Genomic DNA, 20,640 nt, shown 5'->3' with positions numbered 1-20,640 from the left:
GTGTAGAACATACAGTGGATGATGCCCTAATAAGCCAGCAACATATTCATAATATTCAAGATATTGCAGGTGGATGCCATCAAAGATTATTTTTAAAATTCATTTCAGTTATATTCCATGAACAAGACATAATACATCTTGATACTTGAAGCAAATGCGTTCTGCAATCTGAAATTCCTTTTCGGTGTTCTCTCTAGAGGGTTTACATGTGTGTATTGAAATATTTAAAAGGGGCTGAAAAGGAAAGAGCCATAATATGGCACTTGATAGTTGACTGCAGCAGGCAGTGAATTAGATAAAAACATTCAGTAGCAACATTAAAAAATGACTCCCAGGTGCAAAATGGAGAACTAATTTACTCACAGAACTGACAACTTCATGACCAACCAACATTTTAAAGCACTTCTGCAAAAGTTGTGGGAAACCTGTCCAGTTTAATTGTGGTAGCATACTGCAATATATTTTTACTTCTCTGTCATGGTATCATTATAGTATTGAGTTTCACATGTTTAACTTAGTAGTAATGCTTTTGAAGTCAAACTTCTGGTTTTGTGACAACAACTGCAACCCTAGCTGAACTGCACACAGCAGTTCTGTATCGTGTCCAGCCACCCGTCTGCATGTCACTACACACTCATAGAACAAGCCACCAACAAGAACGCTTTGTAAAGTGGCTGCCTGCGCACTGGCGAAGCTCTCCAGGGTTAGTGGGGACATATGTTCTCGATAGACATGTGCCGTCAGTCCTTCCCAATACAAGCGCCAGTTGACAGCATGATGGAGAGTGGTGGAGGGCTCACACAAAGGTGGTTCTGTGCACGTGCAGGGCCATGTTTTTGTCCAAACACACCCACCAATCTCTCCTTAGCTGCCTGACCTTTCTGTTTACCATCTGAAGAATTTTTGAAATTGTAGCCTTGAAGCCCTGCGGAAAGATGCCATCATGCCAAAGATCAGACACACAATAGCACAGACCTTATGGGGAACCCGATTTACTTTAATTTGATGTATGAATAATGATTTAGAGTTGTGATCAGTTGTCTCTATTTGCTTTTAGGGAGGCAATATGAGAATTTTGGAATTTTGCCTCTGTATTGTTTCACTTCAGTCACATCATGTCTTGCTTTGTAACCAATGGTGTAGGCTGAACGTAAAGACAAACATGATAGGTGAAATGACCAATCACTGGTCCAAACAGCCAGCTGGATAGTGTTCTCTCTTAATGTCTGCAGACTGCCAGAAAGGACCTTCAGTTGGTCGCCCCTAAAATGCTCAATGTCTGCTTGATCTATCAGGGCTATAAAATGACGTGAAGTGAAGCAATTAAAATATTGCATTTATGCTGTATAAGTTATGATGGCAGCCTTTTAGGCTCATTACATGACACAAAATGCAGATATGTGGCTATGGAACTGTCTTGCTGCTATGTGCCACAGGTTCAGTTTGTGGGAATAGCTTACATACAGCCAAGCATGCACCCATAGCACCCTGTCTTCCAGATCCTTTCAGCCTCCTCCATTGTTCCGTCTCTGCTATGCTCCAAAGCTGATTACAGCGCCTTCTCTAATGAAAGCTAATCCTGTGTCACGGCATTGTGGAGGAGGAGGAGGAGGAGGGGGGCAGGCCTCAGCACGGCAAAGCTAGCAGGGGATGTCTTCTTCAGGGCCTGTCAGAGTGGCTTTCAGAGGAAATGCCAGAGAGTGTTAACGTTTCTGCAAACCTGGAAATCTATGAGGTGTTTTACAGTGGGGGCTTTTTGGCCTGTTGGACCTTAACGCCTTACACACAGGACTGCCCAAACTTGTAATGGCCTGTAATAATTCACTGTAACTACAATATGTTCTATCCAGCCGTTCATCAAAACTTCTTAGTAGTATGACCCAACTTGTCTTAATGACTAAAGTGTTGGCGCACTGTTCTGTTCTATTACACTTTAGGTCTCTCTGACCTGTGTTGTGCCCTAACCTGTACTGAAAGAAAGCATAGCCTTGAGGGGAAATCTGTTCTTTGTAATGTCTTTCCTAAAATTGGATTGCAATATTTTGCCTTGCTTACAGTACCGTAATATATCACAATATATTGAATTGTAACCTCTGTATCATGATACATATTGTATCGCCAGATTCTTGTCCTACTGAAAACTCTGGCCTGCTATGACATATATGTAAATGATAGCTACAACACTGAACAAGCAACTGTATTTAATGTAGATTGGTCACATTCATAGCAAATCTGCTTAATAAGGTCAGTATCGGCACCAAAGTTTATCCAGTGTATTGGATTGGTGGATTTCAGTTGCGTGCTTTTAACGTGATTTATAACAACGGTTTGTAAATTTGAAAAGCACTGAGGCAGAAAGAGGCGACGAAATGCTCAAATATTTCCACCGTTTTCCCTAAATTTATCATACTAGTTGAATGTTACATGTTACAACCTTGTAGCTGAGTGTTGGTGAGTTGAAAAGTAAACCCTATAGATTCCATCCAAGAAGTGTAAAAGCTGTTGTACCTTAATACTGCCCTTTTTGCTTGGAAAGCTCTTTCATGGTGTCAGTATTTATTAGTTTCCTTGACTAACTTGACTTTTCTGTCATCAGCATGGCTAACCATTTGCTGCAGACTACAAGTTATGTGAGGATGGTAAATCTGAAGGGACTTCCCATGAGTGGACATTGAGTCAGGGAGTAGATCGTTTTTGATAGATTGACAGTTGCTCTTTTCATTGCACACTTTTTTTTAAATCTTGACTCTTGGTGCATTTTTATTTCATTGACTGATCTTTCACTCTCACTAACTCATGCACCTCCCCCACTCCAGCTCCAAATCTACTGTAGTCATTTTCCAGCCGTGTTCCAGGTCTCTGGCGGCCTCTCACTCCGTCATTGATCGGCACCTACATTGATGGCTCGCCACACGCCCAACCACCACCAGAAAACCAGTGCAGGGACATCCCTTAGAAAATGCCCATCCACCCCCACCACAGAATCTGCCGCCTACTACATTCTATCCATCCTTGCATACATCCATCCCTCCATTCGCCCACGCCAGCCTCCCACACTTCAGCCCTAACCTCACTAATTAATCAGGGACTTAGTCAGAGTGCTGTCTGAGCAGTGGTGCATTTTGATCACCTGCTGCTGCTGCTGCTAACTCTTTCTACATTTCTCATCTAAAATCTGTTGAGCCACCAGCAGGATTAACATTTGCTTGTCACTTGCTCTCACATTGCTGCCGCCCGGATCTCTAAAACACTGCTATAGGCTATTTTCTGTCAGAGCTTGATGGTCTTTGATAACCCTGACAGCCATGGCAGCATGAATGCAGGTCTTGGGTGTATTGTTGGCTTGTTTAGTGTACGACCTGTCTATCTTAATAATGAGGCTCCCTAGATGGCTGTCATAGATATGAACCTCTGTGCAAACAGTCACACGTGTTATTGCAGTGAACAGCTGTCTGATGCACCATCACACTCCTTTTGTTTGTGTTCACCCCATTCTGCTAATATATTCAGGGTTTCCCCTGCCATTATACGGCTTAGGCGCAGTGCCTGAGTGTTTTTTTTAAGCCGTATGAGCGTAAAAACATGGTGGAGAGCATCTGGATTAGCCTGTCCACTGCAGCACTGTTATAATGTTCGGGAACCACACCACACACATTTTACTACATGACACACTCACTTTGCTGCACGACACACCCCCTTAGATAACTTCCTGGATTAACATACTTATTTTAACCCATACCACAATCTTTTCGTAAAAGTCATTTTTGTTCCTAAACCTAACCAAGTAGTTTTGGTTTCTTAACATAACCAACCACGTGCAACTGTTTGAAGGGAGTATAATGTAGTAGCCATGTCCTGTAACACCTGTTGACAGACCTACTTGAAACGTTTGGTGGCATAATTCACCACAGTGAAACAGCCAAGCCCTCTCAGCAAGTGGACTTCAGTCAACCAGCCAGCCAAAAGGTGGCTAAAACCAATCTCTGTCAGTGCTGGTAAAATGGTAGAAATCTCACTGAATGGGCAACAAATTAGACTAGTTCACTAGAAAGTATCCTCATCTATCATTCCATTAGAATGCCGCGTGGTTGTTCTCTAATGTGGAAAGAGAAGCACTGATAAAATGATCACACTAATTGAGTTAGCTAACTAGGTAACTAGCGAATAATTACAAGAAAACTGTCGCTTAAGTAATATGCCTGTGTTATGAATGTTAATTTTCTATACACCGTGAATTGAGCAGTGGATAATAAATAAACAACACAAAAATAGTAGTAACATTCTCATTGCATTATGTGTTAAACACCCCACCCCACCCCAACAGCTGCACAGCACCTAAGCCCTCTAACAACCTAGGGAAAACCATTAGATTATTTGCATGTAACAGTTGAATATGTATGATAAGGTTTCTGCTCAGATTTCCAGCCTTGGATCAAGGTGATGCAGAATGTAACATGCTGCCGGCAACTTATTTTTAAGCCAATATTTTGATGGATGAAAGATTAAGACTGAGACTCTACAGCTCTGTTTCCCTGGCAACCGCTTTTACTCACTTTTATCTAATATCGCTCCTGTTTGTTGATGCGATGTAAAAGCTTGTATCACTGCAGCAGATGATGATGGCCAGCAACTCTTTGAAGTACAGTAATAGTACAGTGGTAGCATTTAATCAAAGTTATGGTCATTAGAGCGACAATTACTCACTTATTACTTAATTAATTACTTACATTGACCACAGGCGATAGACTAAAGTAGGGGAAAATTATGCAGTAAGAGAAATTTGTTTTCAAAGCTTGCAATGTGTACATGTACAAACAAATATTTTTAGTGTGTACGTGTATGAATAAATAGTATAAGTATCGTCAAATTGAAAAAACAATATGTTCTGCAAATAAAATAGGTGGGTGTCAAAGATAACTGTGTTGTGACCAAACCAAACCTTTTTTTTTTTTTGCAAAAAATCAATAAAACCATTAAACCAAAGAGGCTCATTTAGATTATTTATCTTACAACTTATAGTTTATTGTTTTATGCATTACACAGCAACATTTGTGCTCAACGTAGCTAAAGCTGACGGTGCAAGTAGTGCCCAACATCCACTGTAGCTTCACAATTGTATGAGCAAGGGTTTATCTATCAAATGGTATGAATGTTATATCCTCATGATATTTATTCAAAGGATAAAGTCCAGTAGTGTGAGGACTGCTTTGTACTATAACACAGTCTGGGTGTTTTTTCCTTCCTGACTATTGCTATAATAAATTGAACTGGCTTTCTATTAATTTGAGAAAATGAATCAAGTAATTTGAAGCCACAATTTGTAATTTTAGGGCATGAATTATTAATTACAGGGAGCAAATTAAGTAGTACAAGTTAATGTACTATTGCAAATTATTAATTCGAGGGAATGATAATTCGTGTGCACAAATGATTAAATATGTTATCCTTAATACCTGCTGGGCTCTGTAGCAGTACTTGTCTTCATGGCACGATATCCATCTTTGATGCAGTCTTTGTTGACAGTTCTGCTCAGTCGCCTTTTGCACATTTAATTCCTCTGATGCAGCAAAGGGTTCTTTTTTTGGCTGTCTTTTTACTTCCTTTATGTCTGCCTGTCTGGGAAGGTGAGTGCTGTTGGCTCTGCTCTCCTTCCTGCCTCAACCACAGAGGTAACCACTCCGTTTCCATACTGCGCACAGATATATTCGGCAGACTCAAAAGCACTGAGCTTCAAAGCTAAGCTCTGCTAAGCGTTTCGTTCAGGGCTGGCTTCTATCCCTACTAATGCATGGTAAAGAGGTCCACGCCAATTTCTAAGTGACCTTTTCACCATTAGCCCTAAAGCCTGCTGGCCTTTTGAATCTCTGGTCTGTCCTCGGTGGCTTGATGGGTAGGCCTATATATTCTATAGGTTGGCTTTCCTTTTAATACATCTTCATATGACATAATATTTGAAAACCAGAGTAATTTCCCTTTCCCTTTGCTGTACTGAGTCACTTTGTAAAAACCAGATGCATGGCTACAGCTGTGCTGCTGAATCTGGTCAATGATAGGATCCTGCCTGTTAATACATGCTTCTGCAGAATTATCCAACAACTTTTAAAAAGTGTGCAATAAAGCACTTCTCATCCAGGCAACTACTCATTTATTTTAACAGGGCCACCTGGAGTACCAAATTTTACTCGTTGACTTAATCTGCAAATTGCACGCAATATTGCTTTTCTGATTCATACTAAATATGGAGAATGATGTATTCTATGCTGAGTCAGAGCAATTTTGTTCACAGTAGACTCTTATTAAAAGAAAGAAAGGGTTTTGTTGGATAAGCCTACCATTCGTTCCTATTTTATGACTTTATTGCTGAAGAAAATCTTTACGTAAAGCTGGCAGCCATACGTTTTAATCCTTTAGATATTATAATCCACCATTCCTACTGTGGACTGTGGGCGTCATTCTGCAACTGCAATTTACATTGTATTAATTGAATGTGAGGAATGCACGTTTTATATGGTGTGCTGACTTATGAATTATTGATTGACAGTGTTATAGGTTTTCTAGATGGGTTGGAGAGGGGGGAGGGGTGAGGGGTGGTAGACAAACTCAAACACCAATTTCCAACCTGACATACAGACATCACGCTGGTGTATCCAGTGTGTGAGGTAGACCATATTGCAAATAATTTATCACTGCGTGAATATAATGCTTTATATGGTTCAGCTGCTGCAGTTCTTTGTTGTCAGCAAAGATAGCCATATCTTTTGCATTATGCATGTCAGGTAATCAGCTTCCGAATGGACTTTGTGGTAGTGTAATAATGAAGCAATGAAACTGCTGCCAGATGACATTTGAAGTTGAGGTGCTTTCTGATGTACAGTATGTCCTTTGTTTCCTCCCGCCTACAGAATCTCATGCATTCTGTTCATCCTGGACTCCTAAACATATCCCATTCTAATTGAGTGTCATTATGTAATTGAATTAACAAAACCTGGCTATCAGTGAGTGGAGAGTGACTTGCACACTCTTGGTGCCCTATTCGACACTTGGCAGTCGTCCTCTGTGCATACACCACACGCAGTGGATGCCTCATCACTAAAAGCCTTCCTACTGGGAAAAAGTCTGAGTGTGATTGAATTTTCTTTTTTTCATTTCTGCACTGCCAATAGTAGATTCATCTCATGCATATAGTGCAACTACATTATACTGTCATCCTGAAGCATAATCCAACATTTGTCGATGTGCTAGTGGGCGTATTTCTTCTTGTTCTCTCTGTGTTGCCTAACAAATACTGCTGCATGCCACTCCACTGTGGTTGTGCATTCTTACCTATGGATGGATTACTGAGTCAAGTAGCCAGGGGGGCTCATGGCTTTCACCTGCAAAATGTCCCAGGAAGAAACACAAAACCACCACAAAGAGACACAAAACATCTACAGTTAGATGCAACATGACCACAAACATCAGAGCTGCATGGTTGTTGTTTTGTGTCTCTTTCAGGCTTGTTCCTATGTTGGGGTGGGGGGCTTCTACATGTCTGTGTCAAGGGGCCTGTCGTGTCATAATAATCTGTCTATGGTCTTACCTTGTGCTATTTACATACCATTTGATCAGATAGTTTCCATCTAAGAGACCCACGCAGAGATCTTGCTTGTGCTGCTAGCTACTTACCTTGCCTGAGGATAAAAAAGCACGGCACCGTCATTCAGAAAGGCAAATGGATCAGGGGAATAGTGACAGCTGTTTTTTTGCGTGTAAGGAAGCAAAGTAATAGATCAGTATCACGCTTTAGATTAGACACCACACCACCTTTGCATAATAACGTCTGACCATGCAGTCAAATTACTTCTGGTATTCTATGCTTTGTATGAACTGACCTTTGTTGCACCCGCACATAGTTTTGGAGTCTTTGTTCTGCCTCAGCTCCCTGTTGGTCATGCTGAGATTTCCACTGGTCATGCAGAGTCTTAGGGGAGGAAAATTGCTGGTGTGGTGGTTTGTCTGGTGGAAGGGGGTGGAGGGTTTGACGTGGGCTGTGACAACCCGTGTATCGCCCACGCTCCACGAGGGCTTGTGCTGCATCATGCACCGTCACCAGTTTTCTTGGGGATCAATTGAGCATCTGATGGAAAGATGCTGTGCGTTGCAGGATTTGGGTATCTGGACCTGGAATTGTAAGAATTTATCATTCAAGTTGTTGATTTTCTCGCCAACCATGCTGTATCTGTATGGTTTAAAATGTTTAAAATAACTATTTGGCAGATGCTGATACCGATGTTTATTCACCCTTTTGTGCCAGGGAGATAAAAGAAATCTACAAAGATAAGCATCTCTGCCTTGTTGCTGCCCAGTCTATTTCTCATCCCAAATGTGAGATGCATAGCCGTTCGCTGTCCGTGCTGGTGGATACAGGTATTTGTGCACAGTTTGTGCTAGTGCTGGAAAACAGAGTTGATTATTTCTCCAAAATCCTAAAAAAAACATTCAACCAGGGCAAAAGTGATGTGGCACGACAGATAAACATCGGCCACTGATATCTTATTTGCTGGTTGGCCGATGTCAGTCAACAAGGCGAATATCCACCGATACTGATTTTAGGCTAATTGAACAGTGCATCCCTAAAAGGAATTCATTTGTTTTCTCAATGCCCAATCATTGGGCGCAATCCCAACCTAGCTTGGACAATAATGATTTAAAAGCAGATAGCGTGCTCTTTAAGAACGTCTGGGGCAGCCACAGTCAATATTTGCTATAGGTATTGCTGTGCAGTTGATGAAAATAAATTGGCACTATGGCTGTCAGTTGTGGTTGGATATCGATCAACTGACCATATTGTGTGAGTAGATCTGTACTGTATCAATAAACAATTTCTGATGCTACAAAGTACAGGCATGTTTTGTGGATTTTAAGTAATTTTTTAGATGTTGAGAATGTGTCTGTACTGGTGTTTACTTTATATATTTATAATGAAAGGTATACCACACAACTCTCAGTTACCTGACAAGGCCAGGAAGGAAGATTACATGCAGGAACTGTAGAGATCTAAGCTGCCAGTTTAGTCCAAAATCACAGTTGCACTCTGTGTTCTTCACTAAATGAAGTCAGGGGTTGCTTGGTGAGCTCTGCAACAGTCTGTCTCACTTTCTCCAATTAAGCTGATATGTCCAGCACCATATGACTGCACACCTCCCGCTGTCTCATTCCTCAGAGAGATCACATTATCTCTGAACTACACCAACCTGAACATTTCAAGCTGCCCGTTTTCCCACTGCTTCTCAGCAGTTTCAGATGCACTGCGCCCCGGTGGTGCAGGTTTCCTCAACACTCACACCTGAACGTCTGCGATATTCTGGGATAATTGTTCTCTTCACGAATGTTGCATGAACAGAGGTAGCTGCTGAGGTTGATGATCTAAAGCTTTGTTAGTTCAAGACCTAAGACTGAGCGCTAATCCACTGAAGAAGGAAATCATTAAATGTTGCTATAAACCTCACTGACCAACACAAGATAGTCTACTTTTATTACATAAACTTTAAAGTTTATTTAGCATGCCCTCCAGACATTCAGAGGTTTAGCGGTCTATTAGGCTTTAAACCTAATGGCTGATGGATGGCTTTAATTTGTATCTTGGAAATTACAATGCTAATCTGAGACAAATTACCAGGGAAAGTAAAATCAGACTCTAGAATTTTTTTTTTTTTGTGGTCCTCTCTTACCCTCTCTCACTCTCTGATCATTTCTCTCTCATGCTCGATTCGAGGCTGCAGTGCAATTTCCCGGTTACATAACAGCAGGGAACAGTGAAATGGTAAAATTAATGAAGGCAACCGGCTAATGGAGACCATTTTTGAGTCATACTTGGGTGTCAGGCAGATCGCCTCGGGTCAGTTTATGCTCTTACAGCTATAAAGCTCTGTATGAAAAGATAAATGCACAGGGTTATTCACAACAATCCACAGTGGTAGTGTGGGAATGTTCTGATACTGTTGTTAGGGAGGAAAAAGGCTTGAGATTGTTTTCTTTTTTGACTGTCAGTAGCTTATGTTTTGGTCAATTACTGCAAAGGCTGAGAAAGATGTAGCCCATTATTTAATGCAATATTAACATCGCCATTTATGTTCTTGCTCAAATAACTGAACACAACAAAAGTTTGAGGATTTTTCTTCCTTGACTGAGTTGTTAATCCACATTGTGCTTTTAAATTCTGTCATGGGAGTAACGTCCTTTTCTTAAGAGTGTAGAACCTACTATTACAATGTGCCATGTAATGTTTTGGCACTGGTGGGTGTTACTCCTGTTAATAAGAGGGCTGTTAGAAATTCCACAAGGGGAAAGTTCACAGTGTTTCCATTGTCATGACTGTAGGAAATGGAAGGGTGATGTGTTGAAAGGTTGCCAGTGTGCCAACAACTACAGCTTTCACATGGGTTATTTCTATTTAAGAATAATGTTATTCTTTAGTGTTTGAATTTTAGGATGTGTTATGTTTTGTGACTTCAGTGCGAGCAGATGTGGCTCGGTCAACATCCACAGCTACTTCGATCGTACCAACTGTTGTACTATTTGTGGGAACGCTAAACTTCTGCAAAATTGCTATAAACTCAAACTCAAATGCTGACATTGTTTCGATTCATGTGCATATTCAGTATAGCAGTGAGAGAGACAGTGAGTAAAGGTGATTGTTTTTCATAGAAACAAAACCCAATATCCATCACAGCTGTTAAATGTGTGGGTTTCTGATGCATCTTCCTCATGAAACCTGTTGTTATGTAGACTTTTCCCTATGCATTCATCATCATGCATCATCTATGGGGTGGGTCTACATCCAACTACCTCTCTGAACAAACACTATGTTTTTTTGCAGAGAGTTGAGAATAATTTGGTTTAGTCTCATGAAGTTCGGATTCAAGAACAACATGGTTATGGTAGACTGCCTTGGGAGTTTACCTTTCATTGCAGTAATGCTTAATTGGCTAACAATATGAGCAAAGCCAAATACTGTAGTCACCCTCCCCCCTGACCTTATCTGACAGTTATACACATTTACATGAGGTCTATTATAAAAGCCAACTAAAATCAATACCCCTAACATTCAGGCATTTATGCTAGTGTTCGTAATCCTCTAAGGAATATTTATGACATAATCACATTGCAGAGTCTTGACCTAGCTGTCGCGTTTAAAGCACAGACCCATTTGTCTGTTCAGGCAGAAAATGTCCCCAAAACAGGTTCATAATAGTTCACACGAATGTTCACACTGTATGTCTCCACCATCTCAGGGGCCAGTGGGGTGTAGTCATTCAAGGAAAAAGCCCCAAGGCCCTGGGCTCGGGCTAGAGTTGCACAGCAGGTGTTCAGGGGAGGCCAACCTGGGGCCTTGGGTAATCCTATCTCTGATGGGGAATTCAGAATGCCCCAGATACCTTAACAGAGACACTGGGCTGATATTGTTATAAAAGATTGTTTCAAGTACATTGAGTATCCATTTGGCTTGAAAAAAAATTTGGTTGAGATCCCATTTTGATCTTTGTGGTCATTTTTGATCATGGTGGTTGAAGAAAAGAGGAAAATGGAAATTATACTGATGTTGTCTGTCGTCCTAATATTGTGATACACAGAATATACAGAGTGAAGTTTAAGATGTTTGATAGCACAATACTTAAATAATTATTAGCTAGGTAGAAGAATCCTTTCTTCCATATAGCTTGCAGGCATCCTTATGTTGTTTTCAGCTATGAGAAATGGGTTTCCACTTCAGTTGTTGCCTTTTAGTTTTATATAAGCGGATCAGGCATTGTATTTTTATAACAAATATAGAAAAATGTGCATCAGTCAGATAGCCTCTGCCCCTTGCACCTTTTAGATTGTTTAGATTGATTTAGATTGTTGAGATTGAAGTAATCCTGAAAGTAATTAGGGTACAACTCTACAAATCGGCAATTTTAACGTACACCTGTTAGAAAGCTTAAAATACTGCAGTTGAGATCCCAAATATCATCTGTCACAGTGTGACACAGATAAAGTGCAGGTCTAATTACCACTGATGTCACCTTTGGGAAGGATGGATGTTAACAGAAACGCACACACACACACACACACACACACACACACACACACACACACACACACACACACACAGCGCCCAACTCAACTGTAGTTGCTACTGGCTTAGTGCATTACTCACACCAGTATGCTATGTGCAAAGTCTGCAAGTGGATGTTAATTAAGAGCATGTCTTGTATTTAAAACATCTTACAGCTACTGAATGATCCACAGGATGTGGTCTTTAATTATGTCCTTTTTGTACCTTTGCTGTCAGTAAGTAATATGCTCATCAGGGGTTGTAAAAAGGAAATATTAACACACAAGGCTTTAGTACCTTTTAATAAGGGTTTCATTTAAAAAATTCCTTTTTACCTGTTTGATGTCCTCTGCTAAATGGCAGTGACATGAGGTCCATTTTAAATGGATGCATTGTGGGGTTTCTACCCCTTTTGTTACAGGAACACTTTTCATAAAAAAGTCTATCTAAAGACACATTGGGCTATTTGCATAGAAAATATGCACCATCTATTTTTTATGCTGTGATTAGATTGGAAAGTTCACTGTTTTAAATTAAAATACATGCAAACAGGATTCAAGCTTTTGAATGCATCTGTTGTATCCAAAATTACTGGAGCACATTGAATTGCTGTGAAAAGCTATCCTTTATAAGGCACTAATTATGGAAATTGACAGTAACAGAGATTTGTTGTGGATTCATGTAGTCTAATTTTCACGATGCCTTCAAGACTCTCTGAAATAAACATAATTTCATTCTTTTAAATAATTGTGACCGACAAATAAGTAGATGCACGTCAGACTGAAGATGATGTCTCTGTTCTTCTAATCATGCACAAAAAACAGAGCAAGTTTAAATAGACATTATCTTGCAGTGTTTGTATTACATATTAAACACTACAAGATAATCACGTTTTTGCTCATATGAAAGGCTTTTTATGTTAAACAGCAACATTTTTATCTCAGTTCTGTGTTTCATTTTCAAAGTGTAATCTCTTTTGCTATGAATATTGTTAAGCAAACTAGAAACAGTGTGTGGGTCTGTTATAAATATTGAAAATTGAATGACTCACAGATCATAGCAGCAATCTGGTAAATTGTCTCAGAGGGTGGGCTGGAAGCATGGGAGTGAACACTAACTCCCTCTCCTGCAGGGAGTCGATCCCCTGGAAGGTACAAAGTACCTGCTAATCAAACAGCTTAAATGCCGTTTGCTCAGTGATGTGGAATTAACTGCGTATCCTCATAAGCCTTTTGTCAATAAAAGGTATATTAAAGCACTGTAAATATGTTATGAAAGCATATCAGCCGTAACAATGCTTTTTTTTTGTCTTGCTTTTTTTTAACCCCTGCAGCTGTCCCGTTCCCTCCCAGTCACCGGCTGACAGCTAAAGAGGTGTTTGACAGCGAGGGGAAGCCCAAAGTGGATGTGCTGAAAGCTCACCTAACCAAGGAAGGCCGCGTGGAGGAGGCGGTGGCTCTGAGGCTCATAGGAGAAGGCGGCGCGATCTTGCGTGCAGAGAAGAACCTGCTGGACATCGAGGCCCCTGTGACAGGTCAGGAGTCAATTTTGGGTTAGGTTTGTCACCAGAATAGAGCTGAAACTGGTAATCGATTAGTCGATTCATCAGCAACTATTTAGATTTTTTGATGTTTAATAAAATTTCTAGCAAATGAGAAATATTTATTTGTTCCTTAATTATGAGGATTTGCTGCTTTTCTTTGACCTATGTGACAAGTTTGAATATGTTTTATACTGTCAGCGAGGCAAAACAAAACGTATGACAATGTCACTTTGGCCTTGTGGAAATATGGACAGAAACTGTTAATTAATTAATGATTGACAATGAATGCAAATAATTGTAAGTTGCAGCTCTACAACCTAAATCCATTATCAACTTTATTGTATGTTTTTATAATAATCCTGGTTTCGCCTTTTGCTAGATTAATATTATTATTATTCATTATTTTATTTCAGTCTGCATCTAAACGTGTATTTCTTGTTCTTTACTATTTTTGTTTTTGCTCCAATGCTTTACCTTTTTGCTAAAATTCAAATTTCAGGACCACTTCACAACTCAAAGAAAAAACTTGAGCAGAATGTGTTTGATCAATTACTTTAAATGACTGATCATGTGAAGAGATTGTTAGAAAGAGATTGTCCTACCTTGTTTGTCACTGTGTTTTTCTACCATGGGAATTGACAGAGCATTAATCACAATAACAATCAAACTAGCACTATATGTTAAAGTTAAAATAATATTGCATTGTACATTGTTACATTTGAAACACACACTCTTTGCTCCTCTAGGAGAAGACTGCATGTGAAAACTTAATTTTCTTAAGGAAGTGAGTCACTGTGCCTCCAGGCCACATGTTGGCCATGTAGCTTGCCGTAGCAGTGTGTTTTATTTTAGGAAACACACAGGTTTAGTTCATCCAATTTCCCAAAACTAACAAGCTTGATCACACTCACTCAGTTAACTGCTTCCTGCATTAAAACAGTTCTGACACAGAAAAGCACAACAATAATGCTGCTTTAATCCTCAGCTGATAGTTAAAATAAAAACACTGTTATTATTTGTGTTACGGTTGAGTGCTTATTCTATCTCAAAAGCACACTGCAGCTGAAGTTGAGCTCATTCATGCCCATCTCTGTGAAGGAACATACTGTAGTAGGAGGCTCGCTGATGCATATGCACAGATCCAGCGCTCCTATTGTTGTCTTTCTTCCTGGTCAAGTGCCCTGTTCCTCGATTAGACTTTCTGATGAGGCTTCTTTGATGTTGTTGTAATCAGAGGCAGAGACCTACTCAAAGGATCTATGGCAACACATCATTTCCTAATACAAGATCATTCTCAAAACACAGTCCAAAGAGGTCTATGCTCATATTTGGCAGGCACCGCACTTACTTAAATTCATGAATGCACGGCCCTTTTTCAAACAAAAGTGTGGTTCTCGTATCTTTATGGAGGCCGTTATGATAAGAGAATATCTTGTCTAGCTGTTAAAGAGAGTGAAGCTCAACAAAAAGATGCAAACAGGTTGGACAGTTGTAAGCCTTTGTTGCTGCCTCTGTCCTTGAGTTTGCAGGCACATAAGCAAGGGATTAAGAGAAATTCTGTTAAACATGACTCGATTTCTGATTATTTAGCCATGTATACACATAACTGCCTTTCTTAAAGGTTTTTTCAGTGATTCATGTACGTGATAAAGTACCTCTGTGGACGCAATGTAGAGAGATGAAAGGAAAATGTCTAACATACACCACTGTATCCAAACAAATTCAAACCTAACTCAGACTGAAATTCAGCCAAATTGCATTGATCTGCCAGTTTAAAGTAAACACCTCTAAATAAGTTGATTTCCACAGCAAAACAGTTGGCTATTTGTAAAACTTGAACACATATGCACAATAAGGAAAAGCTGTGATCTTTCTCAGCGACTGTCCTCTCACTGTACTGGAACAAATCTCTTAAAGTGACAGTGTTTATTATATAATATGTTAATTTCAATACACTTAAAATACTGGTACTGGTGAAAAATATAGTGGGTAGGGGAGAAGGAGAAATAATGTAAAATAACATTATTTGTCACTAATCAGGTAATCATACATGTAAAAATATTATTATTATTATTATTTTCTGATGACCTGATGACAATCTGGTTTCAGATGTGTAGACATGCTCTGACACTGACCTTCAGATGTGGTCAGAGATATTCATTTGAATCCTGAGAAGCTCTGTCGCCAGCTAACATGTGTTTGATTTAAAATTTTATAACAGTTCAAATGATGGATCGGCCAGTAAACCTCCTTCCTTTGTTGTGTTACATAGAAACAGTGGACAGCTTCTGTTCTGTGTGCAAGCTGAGGAGCTGTGTGTGCGTGTGCGTACTTGTGTACATGAGCGCGGCAATGAAGCACGTCTTTCCCTCCCACTCAACACCCCTGTCTCAACCCCTCTCCCACTCAGTAGTCCTTCTCAACAAGGATTTCTCTGTTGCGCGTGCTCGTGATCCTGCTGTGTTTCCCTCTCATGCGTGCTCCTAAACTCACACACCATTCTCTATAAACATTTCTTTGTTTCTCTCACTCCTCTTCCCTTTGTCTTCCATGTTTTATCTTTCTGTGTCATGCTCGGGGAGCGTTTCTTTCTCTCTCTCTCTCTCTCTCTCTCTCTCTCTCTCTCTCTCTCTCTCTCTCTCACACTCTCTCTCTCTCTCTCTCTCTCACACTCTCTCTCTCTCTCTCTCTCTCTCTCTCTCTCTGTCTCTCTTTCTCCCCGCACCTCCAAAACATGACACACGGTCAGCAAATTAGTAAGTAAATATTTATCATAGATGTAAAGCGCCATGACATGTAAGCTATCTCTCTCTCTCTCTCTCTCTCTCTCTCTCTCTCTCTCTCTCTCTCTCCCTGCTTCTCACATTCACGTAGTCACTTCCTGGTTGGGCCAGATGGCAGGTGGGGTTTTCATGGAGGGAGGGGTGTGTGTGACGAACAGAGCTGGCTTAGGCCACTGAGTACAAGCTGCTCCCATGGCCTTTGCACAAGTCACCCATCAATAGAGCTCCTACAGCCACATCGCCAGGCAACGGCCAGCTCTGACACTGTTCATACACCTGTTTACAGTGTGGGTGCTCAACCCTGTTGGAGCTTGGTCTCCAACATACTAAAACACAACGGAAACAGGTTTTACCTGAGCCACACATTATATTTTTCATGAGATGTTGAGGTAGCCAGTAGAATCTGAAATGCTTCTAAGGTTTAGCTCTCTGCATTTCATAATATTAGATACTTTTTTATTAAAATGTGATGTATTCTTAGTAAGGAAATGCAAAGACCTTGGTTGTGGAATTTCATGGTTACTCCTTAAAAAGGTCTTACTGAGACCTTGATTATGATGGCAGGTTTATGAGTTTAATGTGAAGTGTGTTTGCTCTGTACAGCATTGCAAGGACATTAAACCTTTCCAATAGGTTGTTATGCAACAGGCTTACGATAAAAAATACACTTGTATGGATATAAGAGCTAGACAGATAAATTGGCCAGGGTGATAGAGATTAGCTTATTGCAGATAGATTTGTATTTGTGTATGTCAGCTGATACATTTCTACTACAGAAATGGCAGTAGAAAAGATAAACAAATGTAAGGAATCCTTATCAAACGCATTTATGTTGTGTGTGTGTAAAGACAATGCTTTATTCATTTATTCATCAAACGTTTGCGGGTTGTACTAAGATGCAAATGGTACTTTTTTAATTGTATTTATGTCAAAGCATGACTTGGCAGATGTATCATTATCAGATTTTTCTATACACATTCAATTATCGATTGGTATCAGACTCACAAATCCAGTGTCAGTTGGGCAAAAATGTCTATTATCACCATGGTTTACAGCACAAAAAATATTTCTGCTACAAATAATTATGTGCATTTTTTTCTTTCTCTTATATCTATTATTCTGAAAAGGGGGTGCACAGAACCATGGCATACAAGCCATGATAAAAGTGTTGTGAATCAGCATTACTTGGCCATAAAGGGTCCAATTTGTAACGGGTTGGGAACCAGTGGTTTAAAACCAGCACAGTCATTTGAAGTTGGTTTAACTCTTAATCAGACGCTGTAACATTAATTGTTGCTGCTGTACTGGTGATCGCAGCTTTTTAAACATCACATACAGTTTGATGTTCACAACAAATTGCAAGCTCCACCTCCGCCTTTGCATAAATGCATGCTCTGCAGGATGTAAGCTCTCACAGAGTGCCATCATAAAACCGAGCAGGGGTGGGGAGGAGGGGTTGTTATCATCCAGTCTCAATCAAAACATGATCTGGCACAGTCTCCCTCACTGTGGATTTCTCTCGCTCAATGAGCCCGGCCTTTGGAGTGGCCTGTGTAGGTTCTGAAGCCAGGTTGTGTAATGCCCACCACCCACTCAATAGCTGCTGCCCGCTGATATGCTGCTACTCAGGGAGATCACTTTAGCGCACAAGCAGGAGATGGCCAGAACGAATTGTTTCTCACTCCAGATAATGTACTCCCACCTGCTCTTCTTATGTGGGCTCTGGTTCTCACCTCGTTTTTGTGTGTTGTGTGACAAGAGGGAGGGAGGAAAAGCATGTCTGTAGGTGTACTGGAGCAGAGTGATGGGTGGATTGTGTGTTTGCTGTGATAAAGCCAGAGCCCTGAGCTGGAGGAGTGAGCCGTTTCAGCGTTTCTGTTTGATTTGCATCGACCACTGTCTTACCACGCTCGCGCAGATGAGGTGGCTACAATTCACAGTGACCATCACATCGGGTCTTTTTTGGCCAGTGATTAAACTCTCGCCATCGCCATGTCACCCCGCTTTTTTTCTTTGCCAGCAAGTGACAGCTTTCCAAAAGGTCAGCTGGAGGTGCAGTCCTCCCACACACAGTGTGTTTGACGTGTGCTTCAGGTGAAATTGCAGCCTCGTACTCGCTCACCGGACTACCTCCTGCCGCGCTGACTTCTAAAAAATATTGTTAACTCCCCTGTGAAACCTGAGTTTGAATGTAGCCCCTACATTAGAGTAGCAACCTCTAAACACTATATTGTTACAATAATTGCTCTCTTAGTGGTCATCCCTTCAGATAGTATTGAACTCTAAAGCACAGTTTGATGTGAATGTTTTTTAGAACAATTGCTGTACAGAGGAGATGGTTATTTATTACTCCCATTTACACAATGGATACGTTGCATTGTTGCCAGTGGTGATACTCATAGAGGCCCTTTATCAGGTCAGCAGCAGCTTAGATTTGTTTTTTTCCTCAGTGATATAAGCTGCCATTGCTGAAAGGATTCGATGCCATCAGGTTGTTTCCATAGCAATAACCAGCCTTAGCGGCACCCTTCTGGATAAAGCAAGATTAATCACTGGGATTGCCTAGTTGTGTCGTCCTTTTTTAAAATACAGTCATATTTTATTGCATCTTGACATTAAGAGGTACCTTAACCCTTAATGTGAAGCCTTAATGGTGTCTAGGATGCAAAGAACAGTACATAATACAAATAACTGCAAAGAGTGGCCTTTTGTATTTGATTTCTTTCAGGAATAAAAACAGTTCTCTTGCTTTAATAGCTGTTTGTTTTTGCAGTCATACAGTTTAATAGGCTTTACGGGTCGATGCAGGTTTTCCTTCACCAAATGTCAGACAAATACATGTTTACCCCAATCAAAACTTTATTTAAACAGTAACATGGACTTTCTTACTTCATCGCCTAAGTCAATGAGGTATTTGACTCATGATTTAAATTTAATTTGCAAAAATAGCGTCAAATTAGGTTTTTTTCTGTTGGACATAAATTAAATGAGCCCAAACAATATCAGAACTTAAAACAAAGTATATCCATTTCTCATATCACTGAAAATGACAATGTCTCTCTCAAGTAGAAAATTAAAAAAGGCTTCAGATAACAGACTCAAGTCTAATTGAGTTTTATTGAAGAATATGATATTTACATGGCAGGATTGAATTGCATGCACAGGCTGCTCACTCATTGTCATTTATTGTTGATTATAAAAAAAAAAAAAATTGGGGATTGGTTTTACAAAGAATAATATGGGAGGAATGGTAAAATAGAAAGCAGGTGACCAAACTGACAAAAAAACATGAAGGTATGCAGTCATTTTCTCATACATACAGTTGATACCTGTGCCAATAAATGAGAACATTAATATAACACAATTTAAGTTCTCTTCGTTCAAGTATTGTTTTTAGCCATTTTTCCCCGATAAATCCATTAACCTTACAACCAATCTAAAATAAACCAGCGCTGTTTATAGCAATATAGCCTTGATTGCAAGAGGGAGTAAGGACACCTTTTAGAAATCGGACACAAATAACAAGGCTCCTTTTTTGAAGTTCGTTTCCACTGTGGATTTAAACACTTACACAGTGAGCTTAATAAAAGACAAATGGTAAAGCGGAGGTTTACGATACAGTCAAGGAGAGCTGATTCTCAGAGCTGTCTCACGAGGCTCGTAACTTGAGATAATTGCTCTCCAACGCTGTCCTCCAGCTCCCACTAATTGGGTATCTCTGAAAGACTTTTTCACAGGCTCTTATTGTAATTCTTGCTGCTAGATACAGTTCATAAAGCGACAAACAGCGTTACGGAAAGAAAGCCTGTGTCCTTTTGAAATTAGATTTCAATCTATATACCCTGTTGTTAATTACTTAATTAGCTGATTGCTAGAAGAATAGATGATTTGCGGCAGCTTTACATCATATATGGATGCCATGCTTATCGTTGCTATCACCGGGATAGTATTCGCATTTAATATTGCTGATGGTTGCCTTTGTGTTTGTTTATTACAGCTTTTAGGTGAATAAGTTGACTTTTCAAACTTGTTTACTGAAGTAGAAAGGCCTTAGGTCAGTTAAGTGTGTTAGTATTAATTGCTGTTTAGATTACACTGCTGGTATAAAATTAATTCTGTGACATTAGACAGCATCTCTAACATGCTGTAGACTTTCTTCTATATTATTGAGATCCATTCAGTTTATCTCCATCCATTCACTCAGCACAGTCAGTGGATTTAAACCCAGGACTATGCTT

The 20,640-nt window shown here is 40.0% G+C and overlaps 1 protein-coding gene across 5 annotated transcripts in view; it reads left to right on the top strand.

Moving 5' to 3' along the window:
* LOC127379478 (protein phosphatase 3 catalytic subunit alpha) overlaps nt 1–20,640 on the top strand; it is a 65,317-nt gene that overhangs the window by 14,237 nt on the left and 30,440 nt on the right. For all 5 annotated transcript variants that reach the window (XM_051429113.1, XM_051429114.1, XM_051429115.1 and 2 more), the window contains exon 2: nt 13,410–13,610. In XM_051429113.1, coding sequence (XP_051285073.1) covers nt 13,410–13,610 — 201 coding nt within the window. The remainder of the gene's footprint in view (nt 1–13,409; nt 13,611–20,640) is intronic.

The sequence above is a fragment of the Dicentrarchus labrax genome, unplaced genomic scaffold (assembly GCF_905237075.1).
Source record: "Dicentrarchus labrax unplaced genomic scaffold, dlabrax2021, whole genome shotgun sequence".
Taxonomy (NCBI): domain Eukaryota; kingdom Metazoa; phylum Chordata; class Actinopteri; family Moronidae; genus Dicentrarchus; species Dicentrarchus labrax.
Note: the sequence above shows the minus strand (reverse complement) of the source record. Positions and strands in the feature narration are given on the sequence as shown.